This window comes from Conger conger, chromosome 11, assembly GCF_963514075.1.
Source record: "Conger conger chromosome 11, fConCon1.1, whole genome shotgun sequence".
NCBI lineage: Eukaryota > Metazoa > Chordata > Actinopteri > Anguilliformes > Congridae > Conger > Conger conger.
In genome coordinates, this window is record NC_083770.1 from 12,603,788 (window position 1) to 12,624,906 (window position 21,119).

General features: G+C 42.1%; 2 protein-coding genes across 2 annotated transcripts in view; one reads left to right on the forward strand and one right to left on the reverse strand.

Moving 5' to 3' along the window:
- Window positions 1-314: 314 nt before the first annotated feature.
- rimoc1 (rab7a interacting mon1-ccz1 complex subunit 1) lies at window positions 315-7,911 on the reverse strand. The gene is made up of 6 exons (XM_061261524.1): window positions 7,526-7,911; window positions 6,017-6,126; window positions 4,062-4,208; window positions 2,827-2,958; window positions 2,109-2,223; window positions 315-1,253 (listed from the first exon to the last, which is right to left on the reverse strand). The coding sequence occupies exons 1-6, from the start codon at window positions 7,617-7,619 to the stop codon at window positions 1,018-1,020; spliced, it is 834 nt and encodes a 277-aa protein (XP_061117508.1). The 5' UTR covers window positions 7,620-7,911; the 3' UTR covers window positions 315-1,017.
- Window positions 7,912-17,707: 9,796 nt separating this feature from the next.
- oxct1a (3-oxoacid CoA transferase 1a) overlaps window positions 17,708-21,119 on the forward strand; it is a 64,747-nt gene continuing 61,335 nt past the window's right edge. The window contains exon 1 of the mRNA XM_061260372.1: window positions 17,708-17,914. Within this exon, the coding sequence (XP_061116356.1) occupies window positions 17,816-17,914 (99 nt within the window). The 5' untranslated portion in view covers window positions 17,708-17,815. The remainder of the gene's footprint in view (window positions 17,915-21,119) is intronic.

Here is a 21,119-nt window from a genome sequence, read left to right on the forward strand (position 1 = left end):
AGTGTCGCAAATTATGGGTCACGAGTCATAGGCGAGGGATAAGGAGAACATTCTCCACCGGTTGAAAATAGGACGATAAATTTAAAAGCATATAGAATATATAAACCTAGAAAGTGTGACAAAACACCATGTTACCCCTTTAACGGGTGGAACATATTTTCACAGTTTAGCTGGTGAATCATAAGAATCAAAACTCTTGTTCAATTGAGTACGATCTTCTGAATCAATTCTAGATTATGTAACGTTTCCAAGTGCAATGCAAAATAAACGGTTTCGCATAAGGTATGTGCTCTGCTCAAGAAAGTCCCCAAAACTTTTTTTTTTTTTTTTTAAACCAACATATATTTATTTTCAATGAAGACATAAAAAATGAAATACATTTTGAAAGAATACCAACACTGAGATTTTCTGTTTAGATGTATACTATCAAAATATCAAAGTTCCCACCATGGGGCATTACCTCTGGTCAAAGCATGAAAAAACAGAACCTTTTTTTTCTTTTTTTTTTAATAAATGGGGAAAAAGCCTTTTACACAGCAGAAACGAAACTGTACATACTTTAAAATAGTCATGAATACTTAAGTCTTCAACATAGATTTGTGTTCCTCTCCCTCCCTCCCTTTCACCCTCCCTCTCTCCACCCTCCCTCCCTTTAATATATATAAATGCAATTAATTAAAAAAAAGAAAAAAATTAAAATAATAAATACAAGCAGCTGCTGTGTGATGTTTCATTCCTGGCTGAATTAAGAACTTTTAACCTTTTTCTTCATTTTGTAAATTATTAATTATTATTGTTATTCATTTTTGTTTAACCACATTCTCAGAGCAAAACACATGGCCAGCCAACAGTCTGGAAGATAAGCATTTTTTTTTTCAGGGGAGGGTGGGGAGGGAAAAGGGGGGGGGGGGGGCAGGGGGATTGGTAGTTTTGGAAATTGTAATTTTTTTTTCTCGTCCCATTTTAGTTTAGTTTTATTATTATTTTACAGGCTCTGTTCTGGGGGCGTCCAGCGGCTCACTGCAGGATGTTGAGGATCTCCTTGGCGTTCTCCGTGTTCCAGCCCTGGCCCTGCAGAGGGCCTTCGCACACCAGCACGTACTTGTGCAGGATCTGCGTGCCGATGTCGCGGAACTGCAGGCGCTCCTCCTTGCGCTCCGCCATCTCCACGCCGCAGTCCTCGTACTTCACCGCCCAGAAGCACATCTCCCCGATGTACATCATGGTCAGCAGGTGGGTGTCCGAGAATATGCCTGTTTAAAACGTCAAAGGCAGACATCGTGGTCAGGTGTCTGACGATATTCCCGTTTAGAAGAATTCGGAGCATGTATTGTGGACAGTGGTTTCAGTGTCTGAAAATTTGCCTTTTTAATGAAACCATGGTCAGCAAGTGGGTGTCTGAGAATATGCCTGTTTAAAACGTCAAAGGCAGATATTGTTGTCAGAAGTCTGCTGTCTGACGATATTCCCGTTTAGAAGAATACGAGCATGCATTGTGAACAGTGGTTTAGTGTCTGAAAATGTGCCTTTTAAAAAGAAATCATGGTCAGCAGGTGGGTGCCTGAAAACATTCATTCATTAGAACGGTATATCCAGGTGGTCACCAGGTTTACATCCTCAAGTTTGTTTAGAAGAGACGTACATGGTATTCAGCAAGTAGTGAAGGTATCTGAATAGATGCCCGCTTAAAACACATCAAGCGGAACTGTTGGGTGGCCTGCCTTAGCTCTTAGCAGTTTGGAATTAGTAAATGGTTGGCATTTATATAGCGCCTTTATCCAAAGCGCTGTACAATTTATGCTTCTCATTCACCTGTTCATACACACACTCACACACCAATGGCGATTGGCTGCCACCCAAGGCACCGACCAGCTTGTCAGGAGCATTTAGGGGTTAGGTGTCGTGCTAAGGGAGACTTCGACACACCCAGGGCGGGATCGAACCGGCAACCCCTCCGACTGCCAGACGACTGCTCTTACCACCTGAGCCCATGTCGCCCTGACCACGGTGACAGTAAGAGCCGGTGTTCTGGGGGCGCCGGCGTTGCAGACAGAGATGAGGACACGCGTAGCGATGAACTGGGAGCGCGGAACGAGCAGAGCTCTTACCTTCTGCGAGGAAGTTGGCGGTGGCGGAGTCGTGGAAGACCACGCCGTCGTTCAGCTTCACAGAGTTCCTGACCTGCAGCATCCTCATCAGGTAGCGCACACCCTCATGGAGACACTGCAAGGCATTATTACTATTATTACTATTATTATTATTATTATTATACGATTGACATTACAGCTTGTGTTTTACTTATTTAGCATCCATATGTACTTGCGGGCATGAGGCAAGCATGAATATAACTGATGAGAGCTATACGTCAGCGAATCTGTAGGGTATTTCTCTACCCCTCTCTGTACCTGGGAGGTGTGAAAACAGTCTGGCCAATCAGTAGCGCTAATTGTTCAGTTAATTACCTGGGAGAAAAGAAAGCCAGGGCTGGATTTGGATTTGAGGGCCAGATTTGATGTACAGTACATTAGGTTAAATACATTTTGTCTCTGGCGTGAGCTGATTGGCTGTGGAGATTTGAGGACTGGGAGAGGCAGAAGTGAGGCCTCTGAGGGGTAACCGGACAGGCAGCCTGTACTCCCAATGCACCGCAGGTCGAGCCGGTCCAGGTTTTACAAGAAGCAGAGCGGTGACGCGAGTGGAATACACCAGCCGTCTGCATGCGGTAAAACCTGGAGCGGCCGAATCCGCTGTGGACCAGGAGTGCTGCTGCGTCCAGCCCTGGCGTGGGCGAGGTGGAGATGGGGTTGTCGGGGTTGTGCTAATGACCTTGAGGAAGGTGGCTTTGTTCTTTTTGATCCACTGCTTCCGCCGGTGCAGGGTGTGACAGTACATGTACAACAGCGCCCCCCTCCGCCAATACAAACACTCCAGCAACTCCAGCCCCAGAACCGACTGCACCTGGCAAAGTGAGAGAGTGCGGTGTCAAGAGCCGGGACTCACTCACAGGACATGACATCAGCTCAGGACATGACATCAGCACAGGACATGACATGACATCACACGCCGGTTGGAAAAATCACAAAAATCGAATTCCTACTTGTGAATTCGGGGGCAAATCCATCTACCCCGACTTCACGAGAAGCAGTTGTCTGACATCACACAACAATGGCAGCAACCATGGAGGTGCTGTTCGTAAATACTAAACCATTCATTAAAAGGCAATATAAAGCATGTTATCCTGCAAGACAATAAAATAAAACTTACTATCATAGTACAACCTATTCTGCATGTAAATTGATGTCAAAATATGTTGCAAATGTTATTAGTTAGCTGGACAGGGCCTCTCTGAAAGTTATCTTCTCTGCATAAAAGTTATTTGGGAAAATTTTTAAAATACCAAAAACATGTGAAAACATTCAGAAATATACCATATACTGACTTGTAGCTAGATAGGAGCACATTTAATGAGTAGTATATTTCTGTTGTTGGGTCAGTGCAGAATGCGGACAGTTCATGGGTTATACACTTGACACATAACCACCACCAGTTTTTCAGTCAGCCATGTTTTTTGTTTACGTTTGGTGTTGTGCACCTGGAACTCTTGTAGGTTGGAAGTTGGACATTTCAACTGGGAGATTCTGATCTCCAACTCATTAATCAAGTCACTGTATGCATGGTATGGCTTCTGTACGTGTTCACATCACGTGATATATTGTCAGACCACATCATGCATGTACCAAGAACTCCAGTCTGTGTCACCACACTCACACACTCACACTCACACACTCACACACTCACACACTCACACACTCACACACTCACACACTCACACACACACTCACACACACACTCACACACACACTCACACACTCACACACTCACACACTCACACACACACTCACACACACACACTCACACACACACACACACACACACACACACACACACACACACACACACACACACACACACACACACCCTGACCCAGACACATACTTGCCTAGATACACAGAGGCAAATGCTAAATTTAGCACACACAAACACACACAAACACACTCTACCTCTTGGGCAGGTGCCAGTCTTCCAGCCAGAACCTCAGGCTCGGTCAGGTCCTGCAGGAGCTGCTGGATTTTATACGGGGAGCAGTCTTCTGGAAACTCCTGATCAACCAGCTTATTCTCCTCATAAAACGTGATGTCCAGAACCACCTGGAACGGATGCGTAAAAACCCACAAACGCAAACACATTAGGCACTCACTTCCTTATTTACGCCAGCTTGAAACCGTCCTGAACAAGGAAACAAACTCGGCCACAATGCTTTGTGGAGTTAATTTCACAATTCACAATAGAACTATATAGATCAGACGCTGCTGGCTTGATTCCCAGGTTGGGAAATGGCATTACACTCTATTAAGACGGTAAGCTGTGGGAATAGCTCTTTAGTGTGCGCTAAATGCCTAACATGCACATTTTAAAAGGAGACCGCACAGAGCAGGACTGTGCCTGATGAGCGTGTAGTCTAAAGGTCAGAGGTCAAAGGCCATGCACACTGGTTGAGATACTGGTGCGGAACTGATGAATAGCAGGGAAAGGTTTCCGATGCTGAAATGGTGCTGTAGCAAAATAAAAAAACCCCACCGCAAGCAAAACGTCCCTCCAACTCTCTAGCGTGCTCTAAATGCAACTTTAGAAGTGAATCAGCCTATTGTGTGAAGCTTTTTCTACTGTTAACGGCTTAAGCCTGATTTATACTTTGTCGCACAACCGTTGAAATAAGCGTTTCGTCGCATGACAAAATGATGTATTTTCTATGGTTGGCACCACTGTTTTCAAAATTGTAACCATCAGCCGGGTGGCATATTGTTACCATAGAGATGGCAGAACCGTCACTGCAGACATTTGAATGCAAAACGTCCTGCAACACTTTCAGACCGGAAAACGGCTGTGACAAAGCATAAAGGCTTTAGTGTTTTTCAAGCACCTGTCCTCCCATCTGTATTCATGGTTTGGTGCTGGGCAGTGGCACCCCAGAACTGTGTACCCCTCAACAGTCAATCTCTATGTACGTTTACGCCCAAACTGAAGGAATGCTCAAGCCTCAAAACAGCCATTTATTGATAATGCTCTTTAAGAGTTTGTCTTCCCATAACCTTTTTAAATTAAAAATGTCATTTGATCTCATTGCGCAACTGAATTAAACTTAAAGGGCACAGAGGCCCTGTTGATGACGGAGAGGGCATCGTCAAGGTAATTAAGTTCTTAACGCAGGGAAGAAGGCCGTGTGGTTTTGCACTCATTAATGGAGAACAGAGGCCCTTTGAGATAGGTTGGGTCCTAATCACAACTTGCAGCTGGAAACCATGACACCTGTGTACAGTTCCCACATCAGACATCAGTGGACTTCAGTGATGCCTAAAATGGCTTTCTTCATTTGTTAACAGGTTTCAGCACAATTTAACATTGAATGAATATTGATACACCCATCTGTACTTACTGTATAATGACCTAGTTGTAGCCAATTCCATGTAAAACTGAACCTTCTACAGTTAGATGTAGGGTTTGATTGAGTTTTGTCTTCCCTGAAAACAATTATTTGATTTAATGGGTGTTGGTAGGTTGAGGGAGCGAAAACAAGTTAAAAATAAATATTTTGTGTTTTAAAGATCAAAAAAGGTTTACCCAATTTGGATCCTGGGCATAGACATGGCAAGAGAACAACTAGACTAAATTCATTTTGAAGAAAAACAATATACAATTACATATTGTGTTGATACTTGCACGCAATTCCCCAGGTGAGCCATGGGTCTTTTAAAAATAGCCCAGTTTCATAGAGGAAATCGGGACATAGAAGTCCCAGTTCTCTTTAACCAATCAGGGGACTTGGCCACATCATGTCAAGCAATTTGCTCAGAAATTGCACAAGTTTGGAGACAAAATTAATGTTCAACAATGGCAGCCTTGTTGAGTGGACTGTTGAGAGTCCCAACACGTAATGGTTGAAAGAGTTTTGCAATACCTGCGTGTAATCCTGGAGCAGTCTTGGTAGGCTGTTACTGTCTCCACCTTGTCTGTAATAGCTTTTCAACTTGTCTAGTATGGCGGAGGCATTCTGTAAATAGTCATCATCTAGGGAAAAATAAGGTTAATATTAATTCCTTATCAAGGTCCAAGACAAGAATGCATAATTAAGCATAATTACGCCCAATTGCTTTACCCAAAAGACTAAGTACACAATAATGTCAAACGCAACTCCACTGTCTCATTTTAATGGAAACTGTCACCGTCAGCTAATTTGTGAACGCCAGCGATTTCCTGCAGAATACTGTACGCAGTAAACACAAATTAGACTCATTCAGATACGTAGCTACAGTATGAATGACACTGGGAAATGGTAATAGTGTAGCTAACAGTAAGTAACAGTGTGGTGTATAGATGGCACCGTTGAGGATAAGGAACATGGCAAACAAATCAAACTATCTGACATATTTACATGAGCTGAAAGTGAGGGTTGGATGCAGGGGGGGTTTGAGAAAGTGAAAGCAAGCGGGTAACAAAATCTGCGTGGCAGATCAAACGCAGGACAACCGTGTTGGTCATTTAGCCGTAGCATGTATTGGAAAACGCATTAGACGTCGCAAGCATGGTAACGTTAACGGAAATATTATCAATACCAACATGACTAATTTACGTTTGTTTAGGAGGTAAACGTCATGCTTAAATTGACGTTAGCTAGCAAGCCAACCACCGACAGGCTGTCAATAGCAGGCTACGAGCTAGCTAACGTGGCTAAAGCTAAATTAGTTGTAAACACACGGAATGACAACGCCAAGAACTGCCATTGGAGATAGGCCACCATTACAGTTCGCCAAAACAATACAGTTAGGTTAGCTATCGTTTGACACTTTTACTAACGGAGCTAATTGAAATTAGGAGCTGCTGCAGCATTGTTGCCACGAGTAGATAGCTAAGCTTTCTTACGGATAAGCTAGGCTAACATGCTAACGAGGCTAAACATTAGCTAACAAATGCGATGGCTCGTGACCTAGCCAACTTGCAAGACTTCTTCCAAAACCAAACACAACCGACCACCAACGTTTAAATGTTGTTTATTTACAAATGACAGACGGTCGATTTCGTACCACCGACCTTATCCAGCTATTTGACGCTGCCTAGCTACCTAGGTTAGCTGCCAGCTATAATGCGCTAGCTAGCTAACCTCATTCGCATGAAAAATCAGCACAAGCTATTGTCACTGTGTTTTATTGTTTACTGGTTGCTTATTTTCACATAGCTTGCCATCTATACCTCGATTAATTTTTTTCCAGGAAATCTAAAAGTCTGAATCTAACGATGAAACGGCTGCAGCTATCTGCACGGCTATGAAAATACCAATGCCGCAAGCCAGCCTACTGCTATGTATTTTCTGCGAGCTAGGATGCTACACCGCAGCTAGCTGGTTACCTACATGAAACCGTAAACTTATTGGCAGTAAAATGAAATAATTGTAACGAACGGTACATTTTACCTTGCTTTTCTATCCGGAGACTGGCGCACTTGTTGTCCAACTCAAAGATCCTTCTTTCCAGCTCAAAGCCCTGCCTCCTGCAGTCGTCGGCCATGACTGAAAATGCAATCACATGGTAAAATGTGTTTGCTCATGTGATAACGCGAATGCTCGGGCGCGATGCTTTACTCATCGTTTGCACCCAAGTTAATCTGTTATTGGTCCATATTGGTCACTAGGGGAGTTTAGACCAATCAGATGATCCGCGTGTTGAGTGCGAAGAGGAAAATGACGCATTGATTGCGTGGATGCTGCAAGGCTCACCGGGGAGTTTGAAGCATTGAGATATATATATAACTGGAGACAACCTCTCCTTTCCGGGTCCTATCGGAGCTGCTCAATGGCGCGAGAAGCCAATTCACGGAGGTGGCCATATTGGACTATGGGGCTTTTGGCACCAGAGGAGTATGCGCACTGGGTACCTAAACGTGAAGGATCACGGTATATACCAGTAAATTCCCAGGGGACATGCAGTGATAATTGAAACAGGAACCGGATGTTATTCCAGAAAACCGGCGACTAACTGTGACAAGGGCATTTTTGATGTGGCTTCTAGGTTTCTGTGGGCACTTTTATGGAACCATTCGCCGACATTTAACTGTTACATTTGTTACATGAAATGTTATAACCGGCTAACAAAACGGATTTAACGAAATTGTGCTTAGCACTCAATAACTATTATGTTTATCTCCGTGAAGCTAGCAACAATTAGACTTCCTGTAGGGAACTTCCGGTTTAAAGTTTTTGTGAATTTTTTGTCAAAATAAAAACATAGTTACCCCGTTTTCTGCGCTTTGTCACATAATTACCATTGTTTAAATGAATTTCTTGTACAACTTATAAAAGTCAGCAAGCAACTAGCTTACTGTTTGACTAGTTACTATGATGTAGGCCAAGCATAAATTGCTTTGCACTGTCAGTTCAATAACAGCTAATTTGCATACCTGATTACTGTTTTATTTGTTTGTTTGTTTTTACCAATAAAGGGGCATACATTAAATCTATGTATAATATCTATAATATTATACAGTGTGGTATGCATTGCTATAGACTGTCAATTTGCGAGCAGCTCATTTGCATAGCTGATACCTCCAAAACTATAGATTGTTAACAAATGAAAGGATGTATACATTTACTCTATAGACCCATATTTTTATCATGTGTATCATCTTTTCTGTGGCTCCTTTGCATACCTGATTACTAAAATCATTATCTAAAATCATGTTCCCAGCAATTGTTGCTGTATTTACAGTGTGGTATGGGCATGAATTGCAGTATAGACTGTCAATTGCCAACCAACTCAAAACACCAGCCAAAAAAAGGGAGCTTTTTGCACGTGCCTGTATCGCCCTGTTGCAAAGTCCGGCGTTACACTGAAATTAAGTTAAATGACTTCTCACCGGATTGATTGATAGGTAGCTAGCTCGGTGTCTTGTATACACTTTGTATAGACAGATAGATATGGATAGATTTCCTCAGCACTAGTGTCAAGTAACGTTAGCTAGCTAGCTAGGCCATGGCTGGTGTCAATCAAAGCTCTTGTTCTCAAAAACTAGTCATTGTAAAATGTCAACATAGTATGGAAATGCTCAAAAGACTTTCAGCTTGTCGGATATATAACACTTGAGAAGGTGGCAGCAGCACCTGCGCCAAGAATGTTCTATTTTTAAGAAGCACTTGAACGAATATTCTTGAAAATAGAACATTCTTGTTTTTAAATAGAACAGAAATTCTTTAAAATTCACTTAAAATAGAACATTCTGTTATTTAAATAGAACGGGAATAAAAATGGACTGTCTATAGCAATGCATGCCCATATCACCCTGTACGTACAGCAACAATTGCTGGGAACATGATTTCACAGAAAATGCTGTACATCATTAAAGATATAGGTCTATAGAGTAAATTTATAGCTTGTTTCATTTGGTAACAATTGATAGCTTTTGAGTAATTAACTATGCAAATCAGCAAGTTGTGAACTGAAGTGTATAAACACAGCAACAATTGCTGGGAACATGATTTCAGAGAAAAGCCTGTACATTGCAAGATATGGGTCTATGGATTAAATGTATTTGGTAACAATTTATAGTTTTTGAGTAATTAGCAATGCAATTCAGCTGGTTGTCAACTAACAAGTGTATAACAATGCATGTTTTGGCCACACGTGAAATGCAGCAACAAGTGCTGGCAAACAGGTGTTATAGAAATGAGTGTACAATCTTATATTCTCTGCAATTACATCACAAATATATCCAAATGTATTAATTAAAAAAAGAAAAACAACAAAATGACAGTTCATAAATCATTTTATTCACCAAACGTTTACTTTGATAAATGCGAACCGGAAGTCTCCAATTATTGGCAGCAACAATTGCCAGCTTCACAGAGCTGTTATGTTTGACATGCTAGCTATTGAGCTGTAATTAGCTGCCAGTTAGCTAGATGGCGGAACATTTGTAGCTGGCTAAGTGAACTAACGTTTCTGAGCAAACATTCTATGGCACTCGACTCAACATAAGTCATTTTAACTGGCTAGCCACAACGTATGACTGGAGTCCTACAATCAAGGAGTGTTGTACTCTGTGTGCTATTATGTGATGGCTGCGATCAATAGGCCCTTTGAGAACCAGAACGCTCTCGGTTCTTTCAGAAGTTCAGAGCGATCAGAGCATTGCCATTCGGAAATAGTGCTGTGCCCTGGAGTGCTCTGAGCGAGCACTGTACGCTCTGAGAGCAAAGCCACCTCGCACATCCCCTCCCAGTCCTTGGATATCTGACACCCTCCGTACCTCCAGGACCAGCCTCCGCGCAGCGGAGAGGAAATGGGGAAAATCCAGAGACCCTTCAGACCTCACAATTTACCAGTCTCTCCTGGTAGCATTCTCTTCTGCTGTCACTGCCGCCAAAGCAAAATACTATGAGACACAAATTCAGAACTCCGCTTCTAACCCCCCGGAAACTGTTCTCCATTTTCTCCTCTCTCCTCAACGCACCGCCTCCTCCATCTCAGTCCTCCTTCGCTGCTGATGACTTTGTTGACTTTTTCGATGAAAAGGTCACAGTCATCCGCAGATCCTTTACAACCGCCGCCCCCCTTACTGTGCCCTTCCCCCCCTCTAGGCCCATCCCTTCCTTTTCCACTTTCTCCCCCCTTACAGACTCTGATGTTTCTCTGCTTGCCTGAGTGACATCCAGAGCTGGATGGATAACCACTATCTAAAGCTCAACCCAGGCAAGACTGAAATGATATTCATCCCTGCTAATACCTCTCCCCACCTGGATCTCTCCATTTCCCTCTTGGGATACCACACTAACGCCATCACCCAGTGCAAGGAACCTTGGCGTAGTGATGGACAGCAGACTGTCCCTTTCCGAGAACATTGCGGTGGTGACCCGGTCATGCAGGTTCTTCCTATACAACATATGGAGAATCCGCCCCTTTCTCACCCCCCACTCGACCTAGCTCCTGGTCCAAGCGATGGTTCTGTCCCACCTGGACTACTGCAATTCCCTCTTGGCCGGCCTCCCAGCGTCCGCCATCAGACCCCTCCAACTTATCCAGAATGCAGCAGCCCGTCTGGTCTTCAACCTTCCCAAATACTCACACGTCACCCCCCTGCTTACTTCCCTCCACTGGCTGCCTGTCATGGCTCGCATCAAATTCAAAACATTGGTGCTAGCCTTCCAAGCAGTTAAGGGGTCTTTCCCAGCTTACCTACAAAAAATCATCAGACCCTACACCCCTGCCAGACCTCTTCGTTCAGCCTCCACAGGCCGCTTGGTACCTCCCCCTTTCCGAACCTTCACCTCACGCTCACGACTACTGTCTGTTCTGGTTCGGTGGTGGAACGAACTCCCTGTTGAGGTCAGAACTGTAGAATCTCTCCCCACCTTCAAGCACAAACTGAAGACGCACCTCTTCAAGCAGCACCTCTCCCCATCCCTCCCTACCTCCCTGTGAACCTTAATTGTTGTCTTTGTGATTTACGTAGTGTTTCGGTGTTTTTAGTTGGCTAGGTAAGCAGTATTTGGATAGTTAAATTTGGTCACTTTTGCATTGTTGTTTGTTTATTTGTTGATTTAAAAATTTTTTTTTAAAAATAAAAAAATTGGCCCTGGTCCTTATCTTTGTTGTACGGGTAGCAATTGAAATTGTACTTCCCTCTAGGGTCTTTCAGCGCACTTAGCCCTGGTTATGGGTATGCACTTTGTTGTACATCGCTCTGGATAAGAGCGTCTGCCAAATGCCAATAATGTAATGTAATGTAAAAAATAAACGAACGTAGCTAGTGGGTAGCCACTGTGGCAATGTATCGTTGAAAAGCTATGGTTGTACGACAGATGTGGACTGATTTGTGATAATAAAAACTCTATGATTTCTTGTAATTTTCAACAAGCTGATGTTTCATGCCTGGTTCATAACTGGCCCACTGGGAATAAATTACATTCAGTTGCCCTATGCTTTTATCCTAACCAAAGGTCCATACCTAAGGTCACTGGAACAAACACAAAGATTGGATAAATTGCTAATACTCTATCAACAAGTAGCAGAAAAAAACGTAGCCATGAAAAGTGAACAGAAACATTGGAGGCTAGGTAGCTTCATTATAATCAAACTTAACTTTAATTTGCCTGTCCTTTAAACTAATAGCCTATGACACGAACAGTCTGCAAGTGAAAAGGAAATGCATTAAAATAACCTCGCTAATTTTCGCGCTCAGTGAGCACATTGAGCTACGAAGGTAGTCAACAAATAATCCATGGATAAAACGCAAATAATACATAAACTCTGTTCATTAGTCTAATGTAGGATATTATTTTATATTAATAAAGTTTTCATCTTTGTAATTGACGGGTTCATCATCTTCATCATCACCACCACCTTAATTAGCACCATAGTATATTGTCTCAAACATAAAGAGCAAATTAAATATATTAAGCTATTCTCATTAGTTATTTATGTTGGCCTATATATTTTTCATATGTGATTAGTCTTCGTCATCAACAGCACCATCATCATGCAAAGACAGAAATATTACAACTAAGAACATTTTTAATAACAGTTGGCTATTAGTATCAATATCAAAATAACAATGAGGTCAAAATAATAATATGGTGCATCATATCAGCATAATAGCATCTTAAAGGAGCACTGTCATGCTTTTTTGATTTGAGTTTATTTGGATTAAATGCTTAAATTATGTCTGTAGGCATTTTAAAAATCACCATTAGTGTAGCTGTTTCCTAGTCACGTGTCCAGTGATGTCACTCTTGGCTTGTGTTTCCCAGAACGTAACGGGTGCTCAAACTCCACCTACACAGGCTGGAGATTCAAGCCAAACACATCCAATATCTAGGAAACGGCTACACTGACAGTGATTTTAAAAATGCCTAGACCCATAATTTAAGAATTTAATCCAAATAAACTCAAGTCAAAAAAGTGTGACAGTACTCCTTTAAGAGCAACATATGCCAGCTGTATTTATTTTTAATTTATTCATCGATTCATCACCACGAACAATGGACACAAGAACGATTTTGCAGGTATAATTATTATTAGTTATATTGACAGTGATAATATCAAAACAACAACATCATCAAAACGACAATGACACTGAATGTAGATTCTTGTTGGCTAATCATCGGTCTCTTGGGCGGAGAAGCGATCTGTGCAGGGAACTTTCTCAACCCTTTTCAGCGTATCAGTCGATGAGTCAATCACGGCCTCATACTCGTTCATGCGCGGTTATGCTCGTGAGCAGGTGCGTGCACTGTGATATAAAACCATGCGGAGCAAATTGGAATCAAATTAATCCTTTATCCTCTTCTGCCTACCTCAGAAAATAAATCGGTCACTGGAGAGTAATTCGTTCAGTCTGAAAAAAAAATCGAGTTAAAGTATGGTCCAAAATAAGATATCTTGGCCAGGGTAAATTCGTAGTTTTGAATGGACTTCAATGGGGAAATGTGCTTTTTGGCGCCAGAGGCTTTCAAAGCTGCAATACCTCGAGTAACCACTAGAGCTTGCGAGATTCTCAGAAAATGGCAAACCCTGGCCCACTGGTATGAAGGGAAAGCGTTAAACCTTCTCTCCAGCTGATGGCGTTATTAAATTCCGGTGTGTCACCTCTGGTTTGCAGTGACATTTGTCTGTTGTTTCTTTCACGCTTTCCATTTACATTTTCTCACATGATTATAAAATAATGTTAAAACAACACGATATCAATTAATAAATAAAAATACCATGGCTGCAAGGCTAATATAACCACATGACACAAACACACACACACACACACACAGGTGCTTTGCATATCTATAGGGGTTATTTGCCCTCTTAAACCACATCCATGTTACACAAAAAAAGTTATTTAACCGATCAAATGAAAGACTGTGGTGAATCAATAGGCTCCTCATTTGTGAAAGTGTGGGCACATGGCCACTAGAACTAATCATTTGTAGATAATGCAAATGATAATGAGTCAAACCCTGCATTGTGTTAATAAGTTTAAGAAAAAAAAGTGTGAACAAACTTACTGTTTTATGTAATTTAGAGCACAGTAAGTGTAATATCCATCCATCCATCCATTATCTGAACCCGCTTATCCTGATCAGGGTCGCAGGGGGGCTGGAGCCTATCCCAGCATACATTGGGCAAAAGGCAGGAATACACCCTGGACAGGTCGCCAGTCCATCGCAGGGCACACACACCATTCACTCACACACTCATACCTACGGGCAATTCAGACTCTCCAATCAGCCTAACGTGCATGTCTTTGGACTGTGGGAGGAAACCGGAGTACCCGAAGGAAACCCACGCAGACACGGGGAGAACATGCAAACTCCGCACAGAGAGGCCCCGGCTGACGGGGATTCGAACCCAGGACCTCCTTGCTGTGAGGCAGCAGTGCTACCCACTGCACCATCCGTGCCGCCTAAGTGTAATATGATAAGATTATAATTAATTGTCTGATTTGTCTTGAGTCATTTGTCGTGCCGACAGTTCCACAGAATCACAAAAGACAAACATATTACTACAATGAATATTAACAGGAAATGCATATGAATAACCCTTTGAGACTGAGGCTGTGTTCGAAACCGCATACTAAGCATACTACAAATATTTCAATGAAAATCAACCTGAAATTTAGTACGAGTAGTATGCTAGTGTGCGATTTCAAACACAGACACTGAAATGTTGGCAAAACTTAAATGAGCCATAGATCATCAACTGAAGATAAAATTGGGGTCACAGGGTCAAATGTCAGTTCTGAGGTGGTTTCTCCCAGTAACCACTGTGCATTAAAGGGCACAGGCAGGATCAGTTGGTCATCAAACAAACACACGAAAAAGTCTAGTGGACTTTTTTAAATGTATTTGTTTGTGTTGTTTGTATTGTGTATGTGTTTGTTAAAGGCGTTTGTCAACTCCTTTAACATATGACATTTCAAACGAATCTGTATGACACCCAAACTGGAAAAACATCTAGTCTGTGTTCCTGCATATCTACATCCTCGTGGTGATTCAAGAGACACCGGCACATTGTGATTACACAAGTCGTCCTGCAAATAGGTGTGGTGCTAAAATAAAAGTTTCAAATATACTGCCAAATCCCACATTTTCAGGTAAAATGGTGTCTTAGATGCTCTGTGGTCACTGTGCAGAACCACCAGTTTTTTTTGCCCCATTGGCAGATGTTCATTTTGAACATTATATTTAATAAATTCTAATTCCGTAACATATTATCTATAAAACTAAATATTAAAATATGTTTAAAAAAAAAAAAACAATCCGGATGACATGGGAATCAGTTTTTGAAGAATATCTTCAGCGGCGAGGCGCGGCTAACGTAACGGACCTTGATGTAGGCATCAGTTTGTTGCAGGTGCACACCGAGGACCGGGGTTTGGCTGGCTCACATGGAGCGGCGTAATGGCCTCGCCACTCCGAGAGCTCAGCGGGGGGGTTAGTGAGATCGGCGCATACAACAGCACCCGGGTGCCTCAGCATCACGGTCGCGAGCGGGACGATGCGGCTTGAAGAATGCGTGTCGTTCTTAGGATCGCCAGATCCACCCGGGACGCTGATTGACAGGGTGTAGGCAGTGTATCCCTGGTTAACACAAGGACAATTGGAATAGATAGGGCACAATTGGCTACCAAATTTGGAGAAAATGGAACAAATCAGAAACAAAAGAATTTATTAAAAAATAAAAATACCTACAGCAAGCATATGGAACTACAAGTATTAAGTCACTTCCTTGGTGCTACTTATTTTCCTATCCCTTAAACGACTGTGGCTCACAGGGTGAATACATATATTAAAAAACAAAACAACATTAAAACATATGAACAACAAAACATATGTACCTCCTAAAGCAGGAATTCACAATGATCATCCCTTACTAGACCAATTATTTAGCATTTGAACGGACATTTGGTTAAAAGAGCATTTATACCTTTTCCATCTATAGTTTGGGACTCTGTACCTCCTCCCTAATGGCAATAGCTGGTACTGAGAGTACAGCATGCGGGAACTGTCAGTGACGATTTCAATATTGATCGCAGTAATGATTGTTCTGCTTTTGTATCACTGGAACCTCAACTATCTTTGAGCACAAATTAAGAAATCTAAGAAGCTTTGAGTTAAGTTGTACTGAGATACTACTGTAAGCCGTAACACCATAAAGAAATATGCTCTGAACGATGAATGCGTAGAATAATAATAAAATCTGCTTCATTGCTCCAAAGGAGCTCAGTTTATGAAGAAAGTTAATGTGTTGTTGCACTCTGTTACATAAGTAGTCAATATGTGCAGTCCAAGGTAGCTTGGAGTCCACCTAAACATCCAAGTACATATAAAAAGATACTTGTTTAATCCTCTGATCATAAATTACTACTGGAGGGGGTAGTAATCATGTACTAGGCTAAAAAATGATTTAGTTTTTTCTGTGTTTACTATATTTTTATCATTGTGTTTGTCAGGTTCTGTGTTTTTCTGTTATCTGTTTTTCTTAGCGTTTTCGTTCCTTGTTACCCTCTGTGCTCACCGTAGTCTGTCAGTTCTCTCACTTCATTCATTAATTTCACCTGTGCCCCATTTAGTGTCTTTGCCTCCCACACCATATATGTACTTCCTTCCTGTCGTTTCCCCGCGGTTTCTCATTATCTGTTCCCCAGCACTTACACCTGTTTATCGTTTAGTTTATTTGTTAGTGTACTTAAACCTATCCCTTTTCAGTTTCTTGTCGCTAGTTCCTCTTTCTGTTACCTACCCTGGTTCTAGCTTCCTCTATCCAGTACCATGTTATTTTTGTCTAGTTCTGCTTTGCTTTGCTTTGCTTTGCTTTGCTCTGCTCTGCTCTTTGATTTTATGGATCTCTGCCTGGTTTTTGGACTTTCTGTTTTGGTTTTTGTATTTGTACCTTCACTTGTTTGGACTTCCTGGTTTTTTAATCGGTTTCCTGACTTCATTCTGCCTGCCGTTCATGTACCTGTCTGTTTGGATTCTGACCATTACCTGTTTTGACTACGTTTTTGATCTGCCCTTTGCTATTAAAACCTGCCTTATACACGTTATCCCTGAGTCTGCGATTGGTTCCTCTCTCCTGAATCCTGACAGTGTTTCTATCACACCAGTCAATGAGCCTATCCAATTAATCTTGGTAACAGTGTGAATTTGTATTATTAATGCCATGCATGGCTATTTCTGACATTATCTACATGATTTAGTAAGGGTAAATAATTCATCTAAACACGAAAAGCATATAATTAAGAAAAAATAACAGTTCGTTAAAATGTGGAGATTGCAACTCTAGTTGGAACAAAAACTAGGGTCCCCAGGACCGAGATTAAGAACCACTGCTTTTATCATTTAAGAGTGTTCTGTAGCTTCAATACTAATAGTTGAGATTGAAATAAAAACTAGTCCACCCGACCCTCCATTTTCAGTGGTGTAAGCAGAACTATATACGTATATTTAAGATGCAAATAATGTTAACCGTAATTTCTGACGCTCGGCACCTGCTGAGAATGTTCTCAGGTTTCGCTGACAACGACACGACACGGGGGTGAAACAGTTAAATTATAATTAGCTTGACAAGCCCCTCTCACTCCCTCGCTGAGCCTGCCCCCTGTGTCCTAAACGGTATGTCATTTGCAGTACCGTTGTATGACACAGGCTGATCACTTTTCAAGCCCCGACCCCACGCGCATCATCATCATATTGAAAAAAGGAGACGCGAGGCTCTGAAATATGGCGGCTTTCAAAGTCTTGTCGACAGCGGAAAAAGTAATATTCAGAAATGTATCTTCAGCCTTCAGATCAAACCTCGCTGCGCATCGAATGAATAAGGTAGGTATACGAAATTAATAGCTATAAGTACTGATTCCATGCTAAACAAGTTTAACGAAAGGGTGAACCTGCACCCTGCACCCTTCACCCTGCAGCTTATACGTATATATTCAAATCATTTTAGGAGACACCCTGGTTTAATTATTTTGAATTTAATTTTCACGTTTGACTAGCTGGCAAGCAGTTATTTTGACTGCACGTTGATGCTTGCATTGAATAGAGCTATCCGGAAACCGAGTTAGCAGGCTGCATGAACATTTCACATCGGTACTAGCCCCGTGAGGTTGCTTTATTTATTTTTTATTCAGAACGAAGTGACCCTGTCAGGTAGGCGGATGTACTGTGAGACATTCGTTTGCTACAGCAACAGCAAACCTAAAATCAATTCTGATTAAACTCGGTATGTTTGTTGTCTGACCTTGGTGGGAAAGAGATGGAGAACATTATTCAGGTAGTCCTCTACATCGGTCCACAATAGTAATATAATTAGAGCGCTCGCTTTACATGCTGTTCTGTGTCTGGGGAACTGCCGTTGCTTTCAAAAGCAAATAATACATACATTACGTGCATGACCAATTTGTAAGTAACCTGGCCTAAATTTAGGCTACTGTATGTCCCTGTACGGTTTGAGGGAAATCCATTGATCAAATCGAGAAGTCACGTGAAATTAAGTAGTCTTAAAATGTAAATGGTGACCGTATTGTCTAGTCCGCGGTTTCAGTCAGTTGTCATTGTTCAAGGCAACCATAGCAATGAATGGTCTTTAACCGGAACCATAGAGCTCTTAAATTACATTGTCCCTAGAGTAGCACAATGTGATGTGAAAAAAAGATGGGGGATATAGTTACTATCAATGTATCGACTCATTGGGTTATGTGTATTTATGCATGGAAAATTTGGTATAGGACAACACATTCAGGAATACGATTATAGAGTGGGAGAGTGCATGTGAGTTCGTCCTTTTTTCCCTTTTAAAATGACTGTGGCCCTCATTTATTTATCATGGTACTCTAAGATCTGCTTCAGTACATGCAACTACAAAGTGCCACAGGAAGTCCATATTACACTTATTCTAGCGTTTTGCTGATCTGTAACTGATTCTGCACCACAAAGGTTGTGATCAGACCACTTTGTTTGTTTATGTTCTTCTTTTGAAATCAAATACATTCACAATACACAAGACCGCTGTTCTTTATTTTTATTTGGTTTGCATTTGAAAATGTTCTGTTAAGGTTTATGACTACATTGGAAGTTCCCCAGCTCTTACTGGCAATCTATTGGCTGAGAGTGTTCACACTTTTTGCATTGGAAAACATTTTGCTTTGGGACAAGCTAATATTAGACCTACCATAAGGTAGAGGACAAACTAGTTCGCGTGACTGCACTATTTTGTAGTGGCCACTTGGGGAACCATTCCAAGTATTTCATTGCTGGACACCTGCTAAGTTAATGGGGACCACTACAGCAAGTGGATTGCAATTATTAATGAAGTGAAGGGCTCCATTACAATGCAAGAGTTCTGGACTTGCTTACATACAGCTTTTCCACATGGAACACAAGGTTTTAGGCTGTACCAGGTGATGTTTTAATGTAAAATGTAAGGTTTGGACCACAATGCTCCCTGTTTGGGCAGCAAGATTATGGCGTAATACCCTTTGTGTGCCTGGCATGAAGGCTCGTGACCATGTCGTCTTCCCCAGGTAGATGATTGTGTATTCTCCGGTTTGAACCATGGAGGGTTAGAGGACGGTAGAGGACGGTCGGGGGTTGTAGGAGGCATCACAGCGGTCACGGGCTCTTTGTGTTGTTTGGCCCGAGGTGATTAGATTTGGTGACACCCTGTGCTCTTGGGTGACTTGCTTGACTGATGCTGTAAAGATATGGCCCTGTATATATAAAAAAAAGATAATGCTATGTTTCCCAAGCACGCCAATTATGCAACAACGCAGGTCTCCTGCCTGACCCTGTCACAGGGCAGTCACAAGGTTTCATTGTGCAAGTGACACATTCACTAGCATTTTAAGGTGACTCGGAAATTCCCACTTCTTTTACAGTGGGAATTCTGTACACCCACTTCTTTTACAGTGGGAATTCTGTACACCCACTTCTTTTACAGTGGGAATTCTGTATACCCACTTCTTTTTCAGTGTGAATTCTGTATACCCACTTCTTTTTCAGTGGGAATTCTGTATACCCACTTCTTTTTCAGTGGGGATACTGTATACCCACTTCTTTGTCCATGGGAATTCTGTATACTCACCTATTTCTCAATGGGAATTCTGTATACCCACTTCTTTTTCAGTGGGAATTCTGTATACTCACCTATTTTTCAATGGGAATTCTATATACCCACTTCTTTTTCAGTGGGAATTGCATAGGCGCCTGCAGACTTTCGAAACGGCTTGAATGACTGCACAGGTTCCTGTGTTTGGTCCCGCGTCCGTGCGGCTTGTGGTCAGTTCAGTCCCAGTGCTGTGATGCTGGTGTGCTAGCCTGGAGCAAACTCGTCACATCTGTTATTGGGCATAATAGTAAACATGGGTCAATGGTACCTTTGAACAGTAACCTTTTCCTGGAAGGTCAGGTACGTTTACGTAGCTACCTGTAAGTTGGAGAGCAGGTACACACACGGCTCTACAGGTCGATTAGCAAGCGGAATGGCATGTAGCTTTACCTGCCGTTCGCCATTCTGAATCTGCTGCCAGTTCTGAATCACTGATGGCCAGCCCATAGGTCTTTTATTTTTATTTTTAGGAAATGCAGATAATCCTAAAATTAATTGGCTACGTGGCTTTCCAATAGTAAAGTTGGAAGAGAGAGAAACTGTTAAATTGTTGAATTAAAGGTGCCTGCCTATCGACACCCACACCTCTGTGATTTAAGGGTAAAAAATAGTTAAATATACGACAGGAATCTGAGCGTCGAGGCAGGTCTCGACTGGTCTCGTCGTCCCATAATGTCCATTCCAGGGGACTTTGTCCTCCAAACCAGTCCTGCTGCTACCCGTCACCCCCAATGCCATGTTCCTAGAGCAATGCTGAAGCGCAGTTGGGGAAATAGTTTATTCTGTTTAATTTATTTGAAGCAGCGCAGCGATTTTTTTAAATTTTATTTCCTCCCTGGCGGTAACTGCTTCAGTAGCTTCTGGGTGGGGCTTTGCGGCTCTGGGCTGTGATCCAAGACCAGCCGGGCGTGTGAGTTCTTT

Bases quoted from the DNA above. Each gene is read 5' to 3' on its own strand.
- rimoc1 (XM_061261524.1), bottom strand. From the start codon at position 7,619: ATGGCCGACGACTGCAGGAGGCAGGGCTTTGAGCTGGAAAGAAGGATC. The intron at 6,127-7,525 runs GTAAAATGTACC...ATTTTTCCCTAG, and splicing joins TCTCCGGATAGAAAAGCAAG to ATGATGACTATTTACAGAAT. The intron at 2,959-4,061 runs GTAGAGTGTGTT...TCACTTTGCCAG, and splicing joins GACTGGCACCTGCCCAAGAG to GTGCAGTCGGTTCTGGGGCT.